The sequence below is a fragment of the Dipodomys spectabilis genome, unplaced genomic scaffold, assembly GCF_019054845.1.
Source record: "Dipodomys spectabilis isolate Male_0828 unplaced genomic scaffold, ASM1905484v1 ptg000076l, whole genome shotgun sequence".
NCBI classification, from domain to species: domain Eukaryota; kingdom Metazoa; phylum Chordata; class Mammalia; order Rodentia; family Heteromyidae; genus Dipodomys; species Dipodomys spectabilis.
The window spans coordinates 8,354,679-8,376,243 of NW_024870753.1; the positions used below are offsets into that span (position 1 = coordinate 8,354,679).

Genomic DNA, 21,565 nt, shown 5'->3' on the forward strand with positions numbered 1-21,565 from the left:
CCTGTACCCTGGTCCGCTGGGGCCTGCTGCCTGCGATGAGCCAGACAGGATGGCCGCCTGTCATCTCGGTCTAACTATGCCCTTGACGCTGGCCGCCCCTCTTCCCAGATGTGGCTCCCAGCAGCTGCCCGAATGGCTTTATTTCTAAAATCAAACTAGAACAACAGGCAAGTTGCACAGTCCCTTTCACCTCTGTGTGCCAAAGCTTTCCAAGTCAGGCCATACTGTGAGCCGCTTTGCTGCTGCTGCATTAGCTGTCATTGGATTGGCTGCTGTTGGATTGGCTGCTGTTGGATTGGCTGCTGTTGGGTTGGCTGCTGTTGGGTTGGCTGCTGTTGGATTGGCTGCTGTTGGGTTGGCTGCTGTTGGGTTGGCTGCTGTTGGATTGGCTGCTGTTGGATTGGCTGCTGTTGGATTGGCTGCTGTTGGGTTGGCTGTTGTTGCCTTGGCTGCTGCTGGATTGGCTGCTGTTGCCTTGGCTGCTGTTGGATTGGCTAGCTCCTTCACTGACCCCCCTCTGCTGCGGGTCGGAAGGCCAGGTTAGGTTTAGAAACCACAGCATTCATCATGCCTGCCAAAGGTTGTCCTTTTCACAAGAATGAAGCCAACTTTGTCCCTTTGCCCCGCCTGGTTGGGGCAGCCCTGAGGGCAACTGCACGCTGCCCCTGAGGAAGCAATCTCAGGCTCGAGCCTCAGCCCTCACGTCTTTGCATGGTGCCACCCCATGGGATGGGGGCTTGGGTGGAACAAAAGAGGAAAAGGGGAAGACCACTCATGGGTGAAAATCAAGTCTGCTCAAGCAGGTGCATTTTTTTTTTCCTTCTTTGGCTCTCACTGAACTTTGGACTCTGAAGAGCTTCTTCAGCTCTCCAAAGCAGACTCCCCCCAGCTGGGGCCTGGGGACGGGGGGGGGCGAGTGGGGGGCTGCCCCATTGGGTTCCTTCTGCTCCGAGGCTTCAGCTGCCTGGACTCAACAGCCACGGCTTCCCAGCTCTCCAGCGTGGACGTGGCCAGGACGGTGTCAGACCACTTGTGGAAGCTAATCAAATTCCTCCCTTTTCATCACGATAGCTATGTTCCATTGGTTCCATAGGTGAAAGACAAATGGAAGAATTCTATCATTTTCTATCACATTTTTGAAAATGAAGTCACTTGATTAATGAAGTTATTTTTTCTATTTTTGTGTTTGAATGGGATTTTTTTTTTTGTAAGCTGTGGGGCTTGAACTGAGGGCACTGTCCCTTTGCTCTTTTGCTCCAGGCTAGCGCTTTACCTCTTTGAGCCATGATGCCACTTCTGGATTTTGAGCGGTTCATTGGAGATAAGAGTCTCACGGGGACTTTTCTGCCCTGGCTGGCTTTGAACTGGGATCCTCCGGTCTCAGTCACTAGGATGACAGGCGTGAGACAGCAGTGCCTTGCTCCACGGAGTATTTCTGAACAAAAGCCTTCCGTCCTGCGTCTGGAGCTGGAGGCCCTGCACGGGAGAGCTGTCATTCACCACGAGAGGGAGCCATTTGCTACTTTTGTCTTCCAGAAAACAGATCCGTTTTCTATTCAGGCAGAATCATTCCCTCTAGAAATTCAAACCGCTAGAACAAAACTTCAGACAAGACTTATTCGAGTCGTGTTTTCTTAAAGCTCAGTTATACAAATGGATGACTGAAAAGTGCTTATGGATTTAAATAATGTGGATGAAACAAATCTCTGTCTAGCCTCCTCCAGTTTCTAGAAACAAAACAGAACCGCGAGCCACATGGAGGTAGTCTGACGCCGGGCTCCACCGTGTCTCTGTGTCTCTCTCTACTCCACCGAAGACCACAATAACCAGCCCCAGGTGAGCACTGGCAGTCCACATGCATGGGTTACCAGAACAGAAGAAATGCCCAATGACTTTGGCCAAGCTCCAGATCAACCAGAAGATGGCAGTCGAGATGGTGGCTGCAAGTCTTTCTCATTTCTCAAGACTCAGATGTAGGCTCTTTGGGCATAATTTGATGAACAGCAAGGTGACCCTTAGGTTACAGATCAGGTGGAACTCTGGCTGCTCTAATCGATGCTAAGGGCCTGCATACAAGGGGGCTGTGCTGTGTGGTCCTGCCTGCTGTCCAGGTGGACCGCCCCGCCCTCCCCCCTTCCCCCCAGATGGCTTAGCTCCTTCCCCCAGAATTTGCCCTTGGGTGTCTTCCTCAGAAGGCGTGAAAGAGGGAGCAGCCAGATGGGCCAAGAACCAGTTGGTCCAGAATCCCGTGCATTCAGACTGCTGTCAACTTTAAGAGTGTGAGTCAGCGCTTAGAAACAGCTGAAAGCAATGTATTAAAGGAGCCCAACAGGTAGGATGGGCTTTGCCTTTGCTGTGCAGTTGGGGCAATGCCAACCTGGGGCCCCTCGGTGGGAGGAATGACACGTTCACAACCCCAAGCCAACGTGAATGCGGACTTGTGATTCTGATTCTCAGGGAATTCTTCTTTCTCTTCTACTCCAAGCACAGACAGCTCCACTTCTTGTGTTTGGGTGGTTAATTTGGAGATAAGAGTCTCACTGGGCATTCTCTGCCCTAGCTGGCTTCACACTGTGATCCTTAGATCTCACCCTCCTCAGTAGCTAGGATTACAGGCCTGCGAGCTCCCTTTGAGGTTTTAGTTTCCATAGCCACGTTTTCTAGAGTTTCAAGGCCAGACTAGGTTATATGGCCACATCATGTTTAGAAGAATAAGAATGATGATCATGATGATAAAGCTATAAGATCATTTTTTTGAGATCCAGTAGATCCCCAAGAAAAGAAGTAACTCTCACTAAATTAAACAAAACTAAACTCTAGATCAAAACGTGAGATGTGTCAGAGCCCTTCTTTTCAGAGTCGAGGGCTACACCTGCTTTCTTCCTATCAGAACAGCCCTGAGAGAGGAAGAAAAGTATCCTAATGAGTGTGGAAACACCTGTGGCATCTGAAAGAGTCTGTAGCGGCTGCCTGTGGACTCTCGCGATGATCATAACTATAGAAATGACGCCCTGCTCTCGGCTGGACCCACAGGCCTTCACAGAGGACAATGGGCAGCATTCTTCAGGCCGGAACCACAGCAGGACTGTTTGTTCACAGACACTATCAACACCGAGTTCTCTGTGCTTTCCCAGATTAGGAAACGGCCTTGCAGAGGCAGGGCAGTGCGGCAGGGGCCACACGACCTTCCTGCGCTTTCAGTAAAAGTAGGAAAGGACAGCCCAGAGAACTCCTTCAAAGCACAGAAAGGAAGTCATTCCTGAAAACAAAGTGGGAGGAGCTAGCACCCCGAGATCCTTCGTAAAGATGCCCCTGTGGAGGAGCCCTGGTTTGAGAACTTTGCCCCTTCTGGTCGGAATGCTTCTCTTGCTGGACACCAAAGTCCATGGCTAGGCTGACGCTTCTGGTAGGAGGATGACAGGCTTGTGATGCTGCTACCTAAAGTGATGGAAGTAGGGGGCGGTGCCAAAGCTCCTGGAAGTGTCCGTGGCTTCCTCGTCATCGTTTATGCAATGGGTTCAAAAGCAGAAATGAAATTCCTCACAAGCCTCTTAACAACCCATGGATCCAGATTCTAGGAGTCATGGCCATTAGTTAGGCTGCCTGTCTTCTTGCTCCACCCACCACATAGCCTCTTCCAGTCCTTCAGAAGAATAAATCGATGCCCAAGTATCAGCAGAAAACATGGGCGCCCCAGCCCATAGCATAGCTGGATATGAAGTTGAATTATTGGGCCAGTAAAAATCTGCAAACCTCAATGTATTGGCTTACTTTACGACAGTAGAATTATCTGCTTGCCTGATATGGCCATTCTAGTCTTACCCATGGGGAATTGTTTTTTTCTGGTACTGATACTAATCACCACTTGGCTTGCTTACTTGTTCATCTGGTGCTCTACCACTTGAGCCATGCCACTAGCCCAGATTTTTTTGCCAGTTATTTTTGGAAATGGGAATGTTGCAAGCTTTTCTTCCCAAAGTAGCTTTGAACCAAGATCCTCTGAGCTCAGTCTCTGGAAGATAATAGGGATGGGCCACTGGCATGTGGCTAGGAGAATTTCTTTGACCACATCCTTCAAGCCTGTCCCTGAGAGAGGTTGGAGAAAGCAGTGTCTTGTAGAAGGCCTAGTCACGTCATTCCAGTTTATACTATCCCATGCCTTGCCAACATGCTCATTTTGGCATGTCCTAACATTAAACCAACCCGCGACTATGAGCAGAAAGGTCTTCCTTAACACAACTATAGACTTCCAGTCTTCCGTGTTCTTGCCGAGTGTGGGTGGTGTGCGTGCACGTCTCTCTTCTCCCCTCCTTTCTTTTCCTCTCCCCTTCCTATCCTCTCCATTTGTCTCCTGTTTCCTCTCTCCCACGGCTTTCTTTGTCTTTGACTATCGTCAGCAAGAAAGCGCCAGCATTGCATTCCAGCCTTTCACCGCCATCGCATGAGGACCTCGGGTTTCGCGGCACCCTGTTTAGGAGAACCAAGGAAACGGAGAAGCTGGAACCAAGCTTTTCTTTTCTGAGTATGTAGCAAGCTACTCATTCCAGGCCCTAACAGAGCATGGGTCCATCCTTGCTCCTCACGTATGATCTGATCCTCAAATACGGTGTTGCATAATTCCATTCCCTCAGTGTGGACACCCTCCGTCTCTCCTGCTGTCATCCATTGCATAGGCAATTCTTTCCTCTTCTAGATCCATCACCTGACCCCAGTGACTCCTGTTCTTCAAGTCTGGGGTTGAGAAGTTTCTTTGCTCTCTCAGATGGCGGGAGTCAGTATGCTGTGTGTTTGCTTGTCTGACGTCAGCACAGGTTAGAATTCAGAGCCCAGACTTCCCAGGCTCTGCATGGTTGTAGATGCGTGGCAGCCATCCCCAGCAATGGCTGCAGTGTCACAGACTGGCTGTTCCTGTCTCCATCAGCCCCATACAAGGGCTCTCGTTTGTTTTAGGAGATGGGAAGGAAATGATTCTTTTTTCCATTTCTCCCTGCTTTAAGCCTGCTCTATTAAACTAAATCCTTGCTACAATTCACACACACACACACACACACACACACACACACACACACACACGGCCAATCGGTATGAGAAGGTATTCATATTGATTTGTGGTCAGGGAAACACAAGTCAAAACCACAATGGGATTAGAAACCACCTGGCCTTGTTTGGACGACCAATAGCTACAAGAAATAACAGGTAAATGTTGGGGAAGGTGCAGGGACAGGGAGCCCGTTGTGTCCTGTAGAGGGCAGTTGTGGAAATGGGATCAGCCACTATGGAAAGCAGAATCAAGGTTTCACAAAAGCACAAAAATGGAACTGCCATACGATCTAGCAATTCTACCTTGGAACCTGAGAAGACACCTGTGCTAACACATTCACCACAGCATGTCGACAGGAGCCAAAAGCTTAAGACAAACCTAAGTGTGTGCCGATGGATGAATGGATATAGAAAACCTGTGTGTGTGTGTGTGTATGTGTATACATATACAATTTATGAGGGCACATTATTCAACTACGCAAAGGAAATCCCACCATTGGTGACATTACGAGCCAAGAGGCTATGCTTGGTGGAATAATCGTGACAGAGCGGTGACAGAGCCGGTGGCTCACGCCTGTCATCCTGGCTACTCAGGAGGCTGAGATCTGAGGATCATGGTTCAAAGCCAGCCCAGGCAGGAAAGTCTGTGAGACTCTTATCTCCGATGAACCACCGGAAAACTGGGGGCGGTGCCGTGGCTCAAGTGGTAAAGCGCTTGCCTTGAGCTGAAGAGCTCAGGGACAGCGCTCAGGACCAGAGTTCCAGCCCCCTGACTGACAAAAATAATTTATTTTTGACAGAGAAAAACAAACTATGACCTCATGTGTTGGTGCAATCTGAAAGGTCAAAGTCAACATCAGAGCACTTTGAGGGACAGGAGGCAGGTGTGGTATGGCCTCACTCAGGACAGCAAGCAATTAAAAGAGTATTAAAGATAAAAAAGGAACCTGGACTTCATAAACTGTATAGTGCCTACATGTGGGATCCACAGCCATCAAACTGGGTTTTGTGTTCAAAGCAAAACAGCTCCTCTGTAAATGTGCTGAGTTTGTAACCTGTACCCGGAGAAAACAAAGAAACGGAGTACTCCTAGTCAAGCTGCCCTTGTCAAAAAATAACCTGTGTAATCCTGCATTGCGTCCCGCAGACTTTGTCTAAAACTCTCCCAAGTCACCCTTCATCTTGAGTACTTTTATCTATAATAAAACGTCTTCCCAATTCCTTTGTTACATCTCCGAGACAAATAACAACTCTAGTTTGCAGCTGAACAAAGACGATGAGAATAAAGACCTTCCCAGCAGTTAGAAGTGACCACATGACTGAGCTACCGCTAACAGGATGGGGAGAGGGCACCGGCTGTACCAGTGGCTACAGACATCCCATACCGCATTCCTCTTCCTCTAGTTAAGAGACAGGAAATCAGCCAAGTACAATTGCTCACACCTGTAATCCTAGCGCTTGGGAGACTGAGGCAGGAAGATGGTAAGTTCAAGACAAGCCTGGACTGCACAGGTTCTAGGCCAGCCTGGATGTCATAGCGGTCCTACTCTGAAGGTACTCGATACCGTGTGTAACAGTGGCATTCAGGTTGTGCTTTGCCCTGAGTGTCTTCACTTTATAAAAACCAAAGTTTGCTCCATTTTGAGTGCAAATGTTGAGGAAGAATGAATGTGTATCTTGTTCAGCAAGCAAGCAACCCCCATCTGGCCAGGAGAACATAGGGCAGACTGAGAAATGATTTGTCTAGGCAAGAGAAATAGTATCGCCTACGAATTTACTCAATTAATGGATGCATAGCAGCACCAAGCTCATGTTAGAAAAACCAGGATGGTGAGCGTATCCAACACCCCAGACCCAAGAGCCACCCCACGCCCTCCCTCCCCTGACTCCTAGAAAAGCAGAGGCCCTACTGCTGTGGTGCTGTGGTCCACACTGGCAGGCAGGCAGGCAGGCAGGAACTCCCCTGCAGAGGAGTGTCCTCCATCTTCCTTAGGGCGGAGCAGGATGCCCAGGAAGGGCTGCACACAGGCCAGACACCAGCAACGTTCCCTGATGAGACTCAGAAGTCAAGACAGAGGGGAGCAGAGGGTGGGGAGAGCAGGGGAGAGGAGAGCAGGGGAGAGCAGGGGAGGGGGGAGCAGGGGAGGGGAGAGCAGGGGAGGGGAGAGCAGGGGAGGGGAGAGCAGGGGAGGGGAGAGCAGGGGAGGGGGAGGAGGGGAGGGGAGAGCAGGGGAGAGCAGGGGAGAGCAGGGGAGGGGAGGGGAGGGGAGAGCAGGGGAGAGCAGGGGAGAGCAGGGGAGAGCAGGGCAGGGGAGAGCAGGGGAGGGGAGAGCAGGGGAGAGCAGGGGAGGGGAGAGCAGGGGAGGGGAGAGCAGGGGAGAGCAGGGGAGAGCAGGGGAGGGGAGAGCAGGGGAGGGGAGAGCAGGGGAGGGGAGAGCAGGGGAGGGGAGAGCAGGGGAGGGCAGGGGAGGGGAGAGCAGGGGAGGGGAGAGCAGGGGAGGGGAGAGCAGGGGAGGGCAGGGGAGGGGAGAGCAGGGGAGGGGAGAGCAGGGGAGGGGGGAGCAGGGGAGGGGAGAGCAGGGGAGGGGAGAGCAGGGGAGGGGAGAGCAGGGGAGGGCAGGGGAGGGGAGAGCAGGGGAGGGGAGAGCAGGGGAGGGGAGAGCAGGGGAGGGGGGAGCAGGGGAGGGGAGAGCAGGGGAGAGCAGGGGAGAGCAGGGGAGAGCAGGGGAGGGGAGAGCAGGGGAGAGCAGGGGAGAGCAGGGGAGAGCAGGGGAGGGGAGAGCAGGGGAGGGGGGAGCAGGGGAGGGGAGAGCAGGGGAGGGGAGAGCAGGGGAGGGGAGAGCAGGGGAGGGGAGAGCAGGGGAGGGGAGAGCAGGGGAGGGCAGGGGAGGGGAGAGCAGGGGAGGGGAGAGCAGGGGAGGGGAGAGCAGGGGAGGGGGGAGCAGGGGAGGGGAGAGCAGGGGAGGGGAGAGCAGGGGAGGGGAGAGCAGGGGAGGGCAGGGGAGGGGAGAGCAGGGGAGGGGAGAGCAGGGGAGGGGAGAGCAGGGGAGGGGGGAGCAGGGGAGGGGAGAGCAGGGGAGAGCAGGGGAGAGCAGGGGAGAGCAGGGGAGGGGAGAGCAGGGGAGGGGAGAGCAGGGGAGGGGAGAGCAGGGGAGAGCAGGGGAGGGGAGAGCAGGGGAGGGGAGAGCAGGGGAGGGGAGAGCAGGGGAGGGGGGAGCAGGGGAGGGGAGAGCAGGGGAGGGGAGAGCAGGGGAGGGGAGAGCAGGGGAGGGGAGAGCAGGGGAGGGGGGAGCAGGGGAGGGCAGGGGAGGGGAGAGCAGGGGAGGGGAGAGCAGGGGAGGGGAGAGCAGGGGAGGGCAGGGGAGGGGAGAGCAGGGGAGGGGAGAGCAGGGGAGGGGAGAGCAGGGGAGGGGGGAGCAGGGGAGGGCAGGGGAGGGGAGAGCAGGGGAGGGGAGAGCAGGGGAGGGGAGAGCAGGGGAGGGGGGAGCAGGGGAGGGGAGAGCAGGGGAGGGGAGAGCAGGGGAGGGGAGAGCAGGGGGGAGCAGGGGAGGGGAGAGCAGGGGAGGGGAGAGCAGGGGAGGGGAGAGCAGGGGAGGGCAGGGGAGGGGAGAGCAGGGGAGGGGAGAGCAGGGGAGGGGAGAGCAGGGGAGGGGGGAGCAGGGGAGGGGAGAGCAGGGGAGGGGAGAGCAGGGGAGGGGAGAGCAGGGGGGAGCAGGGGAGGGGAGAGCAGGGGAGGGGAGAGCAGGGGAGAGCAGGGGAGGGGGGAGCAGGGGAGGGGAGAGCAGGGGGGAGCAGGGGAGGGGGGAGCAGGGGAGGGGAGAGCAGGGGGGAGCAGGGGAGGGGAGAGCAGGGGGGAGCAGGGGAGGGGAGAGCAGGGGGGAGCAGGGGAGGGGAGAGCAGGGGAGGGGAGAGCAGGGGAGGGGAGAGCAGGGGGGAGCAGGGGAGGGGAGAGCAGGGGAGGGGAGAGCAGGGGAGGGGAGAGCAGGGGAGGGGAGAGCAGGGGAGGGGAGAGCAGGGGGGAGCAGGGGAGGGGAGAGCAGGGGAGGGGAGAGCAGGGGAGGGGAGAGCAGGGGAGGGGAGAGCAGGGGAGGGGAGAGCAGGGGGGAGCAGGGGAGGGGGGAGCAGGGGAGGGGAGAGCAGGGGGGAGCAGGGGAGGGGAGAGCAGGGGGGAGCAGGGGAGGGGAGAGCAGGGGGGAGCAGGGGAGGGGAGAGCAGGGGAGGGGAGAGCAGGGGAGGGGAGAGCAGGGGGGAGCAGGGGAGGGGAGAGCAGGGGAGGGGAGAGCAGGGGAGGGGAGAGCAGGGGAGAGCAGGAGAGAGCAGGGGAGGGGAGAGCAGGGGAGGGGAGAGCAGGGGAGAGCAGGGGAGGGGGGAGCAGGGGAGGGGAGAGCAGGGGAGAGCAGGGGAGGGGGGAGCAGGGGAGGGGAGAGCAGGGGAGAGCAGGGGAGGGGGGAGCAGGGGAGGGGAGAGCAGGGGAGGGGAGAGCAGGGGAGGGGAGAGCAGGGGGGAGCAGGGGAGGGGGGAGCAGGGGAGGGGAGAGCAGGGGGGAGCAGGGGAGGGGAGAGCAGGGGAGGGGGGAGCAGGGGAGGGGAGAGCAGGGGAGGGGGGAGCAGGGGAGGGGAGAGCAGGGGAGGGGAGAGCAGGGGAGGGGAGAGCAGGGGGGAGCAGGGGAGGGGGGAGCAGGGGAGGGGAGAGCAGGGGGGAGCAGGGGAGGGGAGAGCAGGGGAGGGGGGAGCAGGGGAGGGGAGAGCAGGGGAGGGGGGAGCAGGGGAGGGGAGAGCAGGGGAGGGGAGAGCAGGGGAGGGGAGAGCAGGGGGGAGCAGGGGAGGGGAGAGCAGGGGAGGGGAGAGCAGGGGAGAGCAGGGGAGGGGGGAGCAGGGGAGGGGAGAGCAGGGGAGGGGAGAGCAGGGGAGGGGAGAGCAGGGGGGAGCAGGGGAGGGGGGAGCAGGGGAGGGGAGAGCAGGGGGGAGCAGGGGAGGGGAGAGCAGGGGGGAGCAGGGGAGGGGAGAGCAGGGGGGAGCAGGGGAGGGGAGAGCAGGGGAGGGGAGAGCAGGGGGGAGCAGGGGAGGGGAGAGCAGGGGAGGGGAGAGCAGGGGAGGGGAGAGCAGGGGAGGGCAGGGGAGGGGAGAGCAGGGGAGGGGAGAGCAGGGGAGAGCAGGGGAGGGGGGAGCAGGGGAGAGGAGAGCAGGGGAGGGGAGAGCAGGGGAGGGGAGAGCAGGGGAGGGGAGAGCAGGGGAGGGGAGAGCAGGGGGGAGCAGGGGAGGGGAGAGCAGGGGAGGGGAGAGCAGGGGAGGGGAGAGCAGGGGAGGGCAGGGGAGGGGAGAGCAGGGGAGGGGAGAGCAGGGGAGAGCAGGGGAGGGGGGAGCAGGGGAGAGGAGAGCAGGGGAGGGGAGAGCAGGGGAGGGGAGAGCAGGGGAGGGGAGAGCAGGGGAGGGGAGAGCAGGGGGGAGCAGGGGAGGGGAGAGCAGGGGAGAGGAGAGCAGGGGAGGGGAGAGCAGGGGAGGGGAGAGCAGGGGAGGGGAGAGCAGGGGGGAGCAGGGGAGGGGAGAGCAGGGGAGGGGGGAGCAGGGGAGGGGAGAGCAGGGGAGGGGAGAGCAGGGGAGGGGAGAGCAGGGGGGAGCAGGGGAGGGGAGAGCAGGGGAGGGGAGAGCAGGGGAGAGCAGGGGAGGGGGGAGCAGGGGAGGGGAGAGCAGGGGAGAGCAGGGGAGGGGGGAGCAGGGGAGGGGAGAGCAGGGGAGGGGAGAGCAGGGGAGGGCAGGGGAGGGGGGAGCAGGGGAGGGGAGAGCAGGAGAGGGGAGAGCAGGGGAGGGGAGAGCAGGGGGGAGCAGGGGAGGGGGGAGCAGGGGAGGGGAGAGCAGGGGGGAGCAGGGGAGGGGAGAGCAGGGGGGAGCAGGGGAGGGGAGAGCAGGGGGGAGCAGGGGAGGGGAGAGCAGGGGAGGGGAGAGCAGGGGAGGGGAGAGCAGGGGAGGGCAGGGGAGGGGAGAGCAGGGGAGGGGAGAGCAGGGGGGAGCAGGGGAGGGGGGAGCAGGGGAGGGGAGAGCAGGGGGGAGCAGGGGAGGGGAGAGCAGGGGGGAGCAGGGGAGGGGAGAGCAGGGGGGAGCAGGGGAGGGGAGAGCAGGGGAGGGGAGAGCAGGGGAGGGGGGAGCAGGGGAGGGCAGGGGAGGGGAGAGCAGGGGAGATCAGGGGAGGGTAGAGCAGGGGAGAGCACAGCAGAGCAAAGTAAAGCAAAGCCACCCACAGCTAAACCTTAGACTCCATCTCAGCGCGCCACCATCCGGGTACTCTAGTTCTCTCCTCCTGCTCCCCCCACCCCCGGGCTGAGCGGGCGCGGGGGCGTGGCCGGCGGGCTCACGTGATCGGGCAGAGCCCCTCCCCGCCGGGTCGCGCGATCTGCCGTCATATCAGCTTATGGCGCTGGCCGCTGATTGGCTGGCGGCCGCGGCGGCCCGGCCCGGGCCCGCAGGTTCAGGTTCGCGTCCTCGGGCCCAGCGCTCGGACGCCGGCGTGGGCGGTCGGTGAGGCCCGCGGTCTCCTCGCAGGGCATCGGGGCCTCCAGGTAGGCGCGGGGGTCGGGGCAGCCGCGCCGCGGGCGGGCCGGGGCAGCCGCGCCGCGGGGCTCACGGAAGGGCCGGGCTCCGCGGGCTCCGCGCAGCGGGCGGGCCGCGTCCTGCGGGCCGGGGAGGCCTGCGGGGCAGGTGAGGGGCCGGGCGCGGGGGACGCCGGCGGGTGTCCGGGCGCGGGTGACCCCTGTGCGGGCGGCCCCTGTGCGGGTGACCCGGGCGCGGGCGGCCCCTGTGCGGGTGACCCGGGCGCGGGCGGCCCCTGTGCGGGCGGCCCCTGTGCGGGTGACCCGGGCGCGGGCGGCCCCTGTGCGGGCGGCCCCTGTGTAGGTGACCCGGGCGCGGGCGGCCCCTGTGTGGGTGACCCCTGTGCGGGTGACCCGGGCGCGGGCGGCCCCTGTGCGGGTGACCCGGGCGCGGGCGGCCCCTGTGCGGGCGGCCCCTGTGCGGGTGACCCGGGCGCGGGCGGCCCCTGTGCGGGCGGCCCCTGTGTGGGTGACCCGGGCGCGGGCGGCCCCTGTGTAGGTGACCCGGGCGCGGGCGGCCCGGCCGGGGCGCGGCGCGGGCGCACAGCCCCGAGGTCCGGCGATGGGGGGCCGGCGTCGCGCTCCGGGCTCCCGCCCAGGGCGCCGGGGCCTCACCCTGCCTGGAGGTGCCTGGGGTGTGGGTGTTTGATGGGCGAGGCGTCCGTCGGGATTAGGACGGTGGGATGATGCCAGGAGGAGCCGGGAACCGGCGGGTAGCGGCCGCCTCCCGCTGGGGCCCAGGGCTGGCATCCGGCGGGGTGAGCCGGTGACCTCTGACCTGCTGACTGAGCCCCCCGCCCTGCAGGGGAGGGAGTCGTGTCAGCGCCGCCCTGTGTTTGAGAGGTGCCCCTCCATCCCAGCCGCGTCAGTGACAGAGCCAGTTTTAGTATCCCTGGCCTCAGTTACCCATTGATAAAGAGGACCTTGTACGAACATCGACCTATAGGACAGAACTAGATGAGGTTAAAAAAGAAATTAAAAACCAGGTGTGGCCTGGAATGTGGACTCCTGGCACCCGGGAGGCCGAGGCAGGAAGATCCCAAACCGACCTGGGCCATTTACTAGACCAAGTCTCCAAAACAGGGGACACGGAGGGAAGAAGTAGGAGTTTGAAATAATACCTGGCTCTCAATAGATCCTGGCATTATTACCTATTTTTTATCTTCACTTTTTAATTGTTGTAATAAGACGCTGTTCAGAGGGTTGTAGTTTTACACAAGCCAGGGAAGAGTGCATTTCCTTTTGGACAAGGCCGCCCCTTCCCTCCCTCTCTCCGGGTTTTTCCTTCCCATTCCCACCCACAAGTGGTGTCTTTCCCTGAGTACCACTGCTGCATTGGTTCACACTTTCTCCATTTCTGTGCCTCCCTCTTTTCCTCTCAAAGACAGACAAATGAGCAAGTAAGACGAAACAACAACAAAGAAAAAACTTATTTATTCTCTCTCTCTTTTTGTCAGTCGTGGGGCTTGAACTCTGGGCCTGGGTGCTGTCCATCAGCTCTTCAGCTCAAGGCGAACGTTCTACCACTTGAGCCACAGTGCCACTTTCTTCTTATTTATTCTTTTTTAAGTTAAGCAAAACAGTTACACTACTGTCTGCGAGCCCAGTGTTTTGCTGACTTGTTTTGGCGATGCTGTGGCTTACACCTGGTCTTTGGGCAAGTCCACCATCCCCAGCCACAGCCACAGTCCCACTGTTTAACTGGCAATGTCAGAAATGGCAATAATATATTCATGGATCCCTCCTTACTACACTCAGCAAGTCGCATTATTTGAAAACAGGTTTAATTCAGCAAAATCTAAAGGAGGGGACAGTTCTCCTCCCTGGGCACTGGCTTGCTGTTAGAGCAGTTATGTGCAGAGAGTACACACATTAACACAGCCGTGTGGTACTTCTGTAAAAGCAAAATTAAAGGGTTTTTTAAAGTGAAGGACTGAGATGCTGGTAGGGGGTCTTTCTTACATGTGATACAAAAACAGGAAGAAGATTATTAGCTAGCGCTTGAGTTCTTTTCGGTCTTCCATGCTATCCTTGTGGTGTATTGAACTGGAGCTGTGTGGCACTGTAGCTGGCACCCCCAACTTAATGACTGCCTTGTTTTTTGGTTTTGCAGTCCTGGCACTTTGAACTCGGGTCCTTGTGCTTGCTAGGCAGGCTTTCTACGGCTGACTGGCTGACTCGTCCTTCCACCCCCACTGTTTACACTGGCTCCTTTTGAGATCAGGTCTTGGGTCTTGTTTTTTGTCCAAGTGTGTACACCTGAACCCCTGTCTGCCTGCCACATGCTTCCTGTGTTAGTGGGGACCACAGGCAAGTGCCACCACACCCAGCTTTCCCCCCCCAGATGGAACTGACCTGGAACTGTGATTTTCCTGCCCTCACCTTCCCACGTAGCTGGGATGACAAGAGTGCACCAGCGTGACCAACTATTGGTTGGGAAGGGATCTCCTGTGTGTACGTCTGTGCTGGTCTCAAACGGTGATCCTTCCTGATCCCAGCCTCCTGATAGCTAGCCTGACAAGTTTTTTTTGTTTTTTTTTTTGGTCGATTGTGGGGCTTGAACTCTGGGCCTGAATGCTGTCCCTCAGCTCTTCAGCTCAAGGCGAGCGCTCTACCACTTGAGCTACAGCGCCACTTCCGGTTTTCTAGTGGTTTATTGGAGGTAGGAGTCTCACGGTCTTTCCTGCCTGGGCTGGCTTTGAACCGCGATCCTCAGATCTCAGCCTCCTGAGTAGCTAGGATTACAGGCGTGAGCCACCAGCGCCTGGCTTAGCCTGACAAGTTTGAGGCACCGGCACTTGGTGATCTTAACTTCACTGGGGGAACGGGGTTTGTACACAATCGAAATCATGCTGTGGATGTTGCTTCCCTGCCCCGCCCCCCAGCTGCTGGTCTGCAGTGTGATTGGCCTTCGGGGCCGGCGGTGGTTCAGCGGTTAGTGCTCCTGGCAGGACAGCAGTGGTGGAACCGTAGCAGGTCAAGTGTGTTCAATGCGTGTTCCGTGTGTGACAGGTGTGCTGGCAGAGGGAACGAGACGCTCAGTCCTTCAACTCTTAGTGAACGTCAGAGGCGCAGCGGTGCCCTTTTCACCCCTCGGTGTCCTGTGGCTGGGGCACCTGCTGTGCTGTGCTGTTCATTGCCCTTGGCGGTCCTGGCCCCTTTGCGCTTCAGCTTCAGCTCCTCGCCTGTTTACCAGGCTTACTTTTGGACCTGACGTGCATATCTACAGGTGGTTTAGCTGCTCAGGCTCAGAGACCAGGTGAACCACCGGCAGCTGGATTTAAGACTGAAACGGAGGCCATCACTGCTTATCCAGTGGGGACCACCAGACCCTCCCAGGATTCCCTGCCCCTCCACTCAGGCGGGTTAAACCCCAGTCGTCCTGGACGCCACCCTTGGTCCTCTCGCTGGGCCTGAGGCTGCCCCATGGCTGCGAAATGCATCTGCTCCCAGCCTCTACCTGCGCTTAGCCCGGAATCAGCTCCCAGTCAGCCCCTCACGTCTCCCGCTTCGCATGGATAGCTCCTGTTTCTAATGCGTGGTCCTTAGCGAGGCCCCCTCCCCACTGTCTGCAAGAGAAAGTCCCTAACGATGCTGCTTTCCACCTCATAACGTGTTCTGTGAGTTGTTTTCGGTATATAAGATGACGGGCGTATGTTAGTACCTACCATTTAGTGTTGAGCCCAAGTATTTGCTCCTGACACAGTAAGAGAAAACATTTGTAACTCATACCATACGCAAAGAGCTAACCTCCCTATAAGTGGTGAGCTCTTCTGGACAGACATGTTGGCAGTCTCAGTTACTCAAAAGGCTGAGCCTACTGAGATCAGTCTGGGCAATGTAGTGTGTCAGATTCATAGAGAAGAGGAGGGAAAAGAATGAGCTTCTAGAAGACTCCTCATCATAAGGTTAGTGTAAGTCAGGTGCACGCCAGGAAGTCCTCTCCTGTCTGTTAAATGGGGACCTGTGTGATGCTCCGTTGGTGGTGGTGAGGGGCCGTGGTGGCCGTTGGGGGGCTTCAGGGTAACATGCCTGCAGAGAGCCCGTGGGTAGCATGTGCCACAGCTGCACACGCGGTGGCCCCTTTGAGGCGGAACTTCAGTCCCCCGTGGGTCCGCCGCAGCCTCAGTCTTCGTTCTTGGTGGTTTTGTTTCAGGTCTGCGCTGGAACTCCTTTGGTGACTCATCCTGCCTTCAGGTAACCAGGCTGCCCGTCGAGTGCGGGGGTGCACGTTGCAGGTACTGGCTGGGGCTGATTTGTTTTCTTGCTGTTGTGTCACCTGGGATGTAACCGCATGTGAAAATGTCCCGCGTGGTTCAGGGCTGCCTGGCAGACAGCTGGGGTGCCCGGCGGGAGTGCGGCCCTGGGCGGGAGTGCGGCGCTGGGGCGTAGGATGGGCTGGGGCGTGGCTCTGAGGCGCCAATGGGGCGGACCGTGTGGGAACCACCACACTGCCCGTGACAGCTCATTGCAGTTCCACCAAGAGCCAATGGGAAACAGGGAGATAGCCCCTGGGACAGAAAGTGAAACTTCTAACCATGTGTAAGTGGCCGCATCTGTAAACAGATGCCAGGAATCGCTGTGTTGATCGTGAAGAACGGCCACTTTACTGAAGTGAGCGTTTGCATGAAGAAGGAAAAAGAAACGGAGAGGCTGGGCCATAAATCCTTACGGGGATCTTAAGGACAGAAACGGGTAGCAAGTTACCTTAAGAACTAGTGGTCCTGGGTCCCAGGCAACCCAGATTTGAAGCCCACCCTCTGGGAGATGGAATTTCTTCCATGGTGATGAAAATGTTCTGAAATGAGAACTCTGACAATATGCCAAAATGCACTAATGAGTCATCTGCTTTTAAATGGAGAGCTCATGTCGGGTGATTTTTATCTTGGTGCTACTGCTTCTTTTTTAAAGAAGAGTGTTATCTGTTCAGAGATGGGAGGGTCTCCAAGGTAGACATTAATGAAGTGAAAGGGAGAAAAGGAGCCAGCTCCTTTCCAGGGTCCATCTGAGTTCATACCGGGATGTTCTTCACCTTTTTGAGCTTATCTGAAGGCCTGAAAGCTCATGTGGCCAGGCAGTTTCCAGTTTTGCTCCGAAATTCGAGTCCTACACGGGAGATGTTTCAGAACACTAAGTATATTTTTCTCTGTAGTTGGAGCAGTGAAGGGTGAGCAGACAGGCCATCAATGATGGATCCTGGGTCAGCTCTATAAACTGGCCATGTGTCTTTGATCCGTATTATAACAGGATGGTGGGTCTAGAGCATCTAGGAGTGTCTGGTGGCTGCAGACATGTCCTCCGTTATGGGTCAGGGGTTTGAAGCCAGGGCCTCTTCCCCCTTCTGGACAAGTGCTCTACCATGGAGGCCACGCCTCCCCTCTCCACCTCCCCCCCCCCCCCCGCCCCGCCCCCTCAGCCCCATTCATCATTTATACAAAACTGTAGGTGTGCTCATAATTGCTGCCCGGGCTTGCCATCTAGGGGCTGAGATGGACCTTGTTCTCGGGGTTGCGGACTACCACTTTTTTACGCCGTACGTCTACCCTGCCTCCTGGCCAGAGGACAGCATCCTCCGGCAGACCATCAGTCTCCTGATCGTAACAAATCTTGGTGCTTATGCCCTCTACTTTTTCTTTGCCACACTGAGCTACTATTTTGTGTTTGATCACTCATTAATGAAACATCCACAGTTTTTAAAGGTAAGAGTCTTTCCTATTTCTGACTGCTGTTAGAGTCAAAAATAATAATATAATGCTTGTGAGATTTTCAATTTAAGTAGTTATAGGATACCATTAAGTAGTTTCAAAACCAGTCCTCAACAAAGGTTAGATACTTTTCTCATAGTGATCAATGGATAATAAATGCACTAGTCTGTGTAATTATTGGTGTAATTATTGGAAATATGTTTTTACTATGTGTGTTTTTCTTTGACACACTATTCAAATTCTGTCGTGTTTGAGTCTGTTTATAATCAGGCCAGCATTTAGCCATCTCTGTTTGTCAGTTTCTCCAAGGACTGAAGTTAGAGAAAGTAAATAAATGGAATGGAGGTCCATTATGAAAGAAATAATATCCCAAAATAGAGGTTTAGACTGCAGATTTCGTGAGAAAAGTTTTCAGAATTTAAGATATTCCTGTATTTGCTCTGCACAAAAGGAATGTTTTTTTCTCCTACTCCGTTCTCATTTAAATGTAACAGAAAAATGTGTTATAGTTTTTGTAGAGCAGGTTGGAAGGGAGTCCTTAATAAGACAGAGAGATTAAGGATGCTACCCTCATCTGTCTGAGCCGTTTTGGTGACTCTGGTCTTGGGGATCTCATTTTCAGAATCAGGTGTCACGGGAGATTAAGTACACCATGTGGGCCCTGCCCTGGATGAGCCTCCCCACGGTCTCCCTGTTCCTGCTAGAGATCAGAGGGTTCAGCAAGCTCTATGACCACCTGGGGGAGCCCCCGCATGGTAAGGAGGAGCGTCATCTGATTACCTCCGGTAATTCCCCTTGCTCTGCAAGTAGCAGATCTGAGACCTTTATGTTTCATTTTTGGCAGCAGTGGGATTTGAACTCAGGACCTTGTACTACTTGCTTTTCAAAGAGGGTCCTGAACATGTTGCTTAGGCTGGTCTCAGGCTGCCATCCTCCCGTCTCTGCCTCCCGTGTGGCAGGGATTCTAGGCAGGTCACTGCGTCTGAGCCATTAGCCCAGCCGTATCTGTCAGAGCAAGAGGTTGATTGTTTGGGAGCAAAAGTTAAACGCTAGGGTGATACTTTGACTGTAGAGTAAAGGAGGAAGTTGTGGTTTGGGGAACAGTATGATTAGGGTGCAGAGGAGGCTCCCGACTCTGAGGTGGTGTTACTCAGTGAAGTACAGGAAGATATTAGGATCCAAAGGAGTAAAGGCTAATCTTAAACCATTTGGTGCAAAGTAGGGAGATAAAGTCATCTTGGGGCCAGCCTTTTCTGTCTCATACATATCATTACATTCTAAGAAACAAGCTCTCATTAGCATGTATGATTTTCATGTTCTTGTATATAAGTTCAAAAAGAAACCAGCACCGGGCACTGCTAGCTTACACCTGTCATCCTAGCTACTTAGGAGGCTGAGGTCTGAGGATAGCGTTTCAAAGCCCGCCCGGACAGGAAAGTTCCCGGACAGGAAAGTTCGTGAGACTTTTATCTCTAATAATCTACTCAGAAAAAGCCAGAGGGACAGTGCCCAGGCCCTGAGTTCAAGCCGCAAGACCAGCAAAAAAAAAAAAAAAGAACCTTTCCATTCTTAATACGAGAAAGAAGGCCAGATGACCAGATTCCAGAACATGGTTTGTAATGGGTGGAAGGGTCCAGAGCAGTGGATGACCCCAGGTACCCACTTGTATGTAAAAGTGAACACATACCTTGACTTTCCTCTGTCCCTGTGCCCTCCCAGGCTGGGTGGAGCTGGCCGGTAGCGTGGTATCCTTCCTCTTCTTCACCGACATGCTGATCTACTTCATCCACCGCGGCCTGCACCATAGACTGCTGTACAAGGTAGCGTCCTTTCTCTAGCTCCACAGATTTCCTCTCATGTAGCTCATCCTCAAGGGGCATCCTCATCCTGGGGGCATCAAGTCCGCGCTGTTCTCTGTGGGTCCCAAGGGGCTGTTCTTAAAATGGTCATTTCAGCTCAAATGCCCAAGAGCAGATGGGTGGGTCACTAAAATGTACATGTACACAGTGGAAGTTTATACATCTGCTAGAAAGAATAAGATGATGTCATTTGCAGGGACCTAGAACAAACCATGCTAAGTGAGGTAGGCCAAGCTCAGAGAGACACATGGCCCATGCTTTCTCTCCTACATGGCATAACTCCTCTGAACACGTAAGATACTATCTGGTGAAATGAGCCCCAGGAACTGGAAACGTGGGTTTTTCTGTTATTGTTGGTGGTGTTCATGTTTAGTTTTTTTGTCTTTTCCCCCCTTTTAGGAGGAGTAAGGGGCGTAGGAAGGGAGGGGGGTGGGTGAGCACATGTGGACATGATATTCAGTCCGTGCTATAGGGGAATTGACCTATGTAACTTGCGGGCAGGGGCGGGAAGGTGGGCGCAGGGGACAGCAGAGGAGAGGGTCTGCAACACCTGAATAATGACAATAAAATTATATTAAAAAATTACTATTTGGGGGTAAAGAAGGAAGCCTTGTCTGAAATGACCGCCGGTGTCAGAAGGATTTTCCAGGTAGGTTGTTTGCAGGATGCGAAGGTGAACGGGCAGGGCGGGGGAGAGTAATGGTGCTGCGTTCCTTTCTTCCCCAGAACATACACAAACCTCACCACATTTGGAAGGTGCCCACTCCGTTTGCAAGCCATGCCTTCCACCCTGTGGATGGCTTTGTCCAGAGCCTGCCTTACCACATCTACCCCTTCGTCTTCCCGCTGCACAAGGTGGTTTACCTGACTCTGTACGTCCTGGTCAATATCTGGACGATCTCCATTCACGATGGGGATTTTCGTGTGCCCCGGGCCTTGAAGCCATTCATTAACGGCTCGGCGCATCACACCGACCACCACCTGTTCTTTGACTATAACTATGGACAGTACTTCACCCTGTGGGATAGGATCGGGGGCTCGTTCAAAAATCCATCCGCTTTCGAGGGGTCAGGACCGCTTAATTATGTGAAGAAGATGGCAGAAGGGAAGTGCAACAGCTCCGTGGAGAGCAGCGGTGAGCGTGACGGCGGACGCCAGGGAGCGTCTTCCAAGGCTGACTAGGCTATGGCCGGGTTTTCATGAAGATCTTTAACAAGGGAAAGTAATCTGCACACAGCCCCATAAAAATCAGCATTAAAAATCAGCCTGGTGTGTACTGCTGGTGAAGCGGCTGCATGGAAGATGCCATGAGTAGCACCATTTTACCTCATGCTAGAAATATCAGACACTGGTCCAGGGACACGGTGTCGGGGCCTGGACGCACTCCTTTTGTCTCATAGTGCCCCTATCCACTCAGAGAGATCCACTGAGCTTAACATGCTGATGCTAAGCACCAAGGGATAGCCAAGCAATACCAATAATGTAAAGATGGTGGCTTGCTTGCCAAGTGACTCATTCTTCAATGTTGGCTCATAATATAGGGCTTTGTTTAAATGGGGGGAAAAATCTGCTCCATCCGCAGTGATGGACTAAATAGCAGGAAGAATAAGATTACCATCTTACACACACACACACACACACACACACACACACACACACACATACACACACACACACACACACACGCCTTATTCTCTAGGGACATTATTCCCAATGAATACTAATGAATAAATAAATTGGAATCTGTAAAAGGTATCAGTTCAACCGTTTGATATTTGATATTGATAGTTATCATTTAAAAAGAATTATTTAAGAAACATAAAAATGTGACTCTGAATGTGCCTAGATAGGGAAGCGTGATGTGCAGATATATTTTACATGACTTATTTTCAACTAAATTGTTTGGACTGCACTTTTAAAATAGTTCCAAATGACAAACCTGATGGATGTTTTCTTTATCATGAAGGAAATAATTGCCAGATATTTAGGTCTCTGAATATTTGTTTTGAAATCTCACTCAAAAGAGATTTAGCCCCAATGCCTCCACAAAATGATTTAATGAATATTTATTGAAGAACTGTGGTGAGTTGTGCTATAAGTATATTGGGAAGAAATATGGAGCATAAATGTAATCTATTCGCTGTTTATAAAAATCAATAAAAGATGATCATGACTACTGTTAAAATCTACAAGTCAAATGTATGAGTTACTCTTTATTCAGACTTGCATGAACTCATGTGTGCGATTAAGACTTGAATGTCCCCAATTCTTGGTGTCTAGAGGAGAAGGAAAAGGGGGTATAAGTGTTTGATGAGCTCAAAGTGTTTTTAAGTGGACCATGCACTAGTTTATCTTAGTGTTTTTTGAGTCCACAATTC

The 21,565-nt window shown here is 55.3% G+C and overlaps 2 protein-coding genes across 3 annotated transcripts; one reads left to right on the plus strand and one right to left on the minus strand.

Annotated features, from left to right (window-relative positions):
- Positions 1 to 250: 250 nt before the first annotated feature.
- Positions 251 to 10,271, minus strand: LOC122110227 (basic proline-rich protein-like; the record flags this gene model as incomplete). Its single annotated transcript, XM_042682725.1, is given in 9 exon segments — positions 251 to 520; positions 7,511 to 7,638; positions 7,805 to 7,923; positions 7,925 to 8,042; positions 8,213 to 8,572; positions 8,608 to 9,271; positions 9,492 to 9,572; positions 9,574 to 9,698; positions 9,734 to 10,271. Coding segments are annotated over 9 exon segments (2,403 nt in total), but the record flags the coding sequence as incomplete, so codon positions are not given.
- A 1,205-nt stretch (positions 10,272 to 11,476) lies between these two features.
- On the plus strand, positions 11,477 to 21,360 carry Sc5d (sterol-C5-desaturase). Of its 2 annotated transcripts, none has more exons than XM_042682980.1 (6): positions 11,477 to 11,593; positions 15,780 to 15,820; positions 17,105 to 17,322; positions 17,951 to 18,083; positions 19,048 to 19,148; positions 19,914 to 21,360. In XM_042682980.1, exons 3-6 carry the CDS (start codon positions 17,113 to 17,115, stop codon positions 20,367 to 20,369), a joined length of 900 nt encoding a protein of 299 aa, XP_042538914.1. In that variant the 5' UTR covers positions 11,477 to 11,593; positions 15,780 to 15,820; positions 17,105 to 17,112; the 3' UTR covers positions 20,370 to 21,360. The 2 variants fall into 2 exon arrangements, with proteins under 2 accessions (XP_042538914.1, XP_042538913.1); XM_042682979.1 differs by having other exon boundaries at positions 11,478 to 11,593; positions 15,780 to 15,861.
- The last annotated feature ends 205 nt before the right edge of the window (positions 21,361 to 21,565 follow it).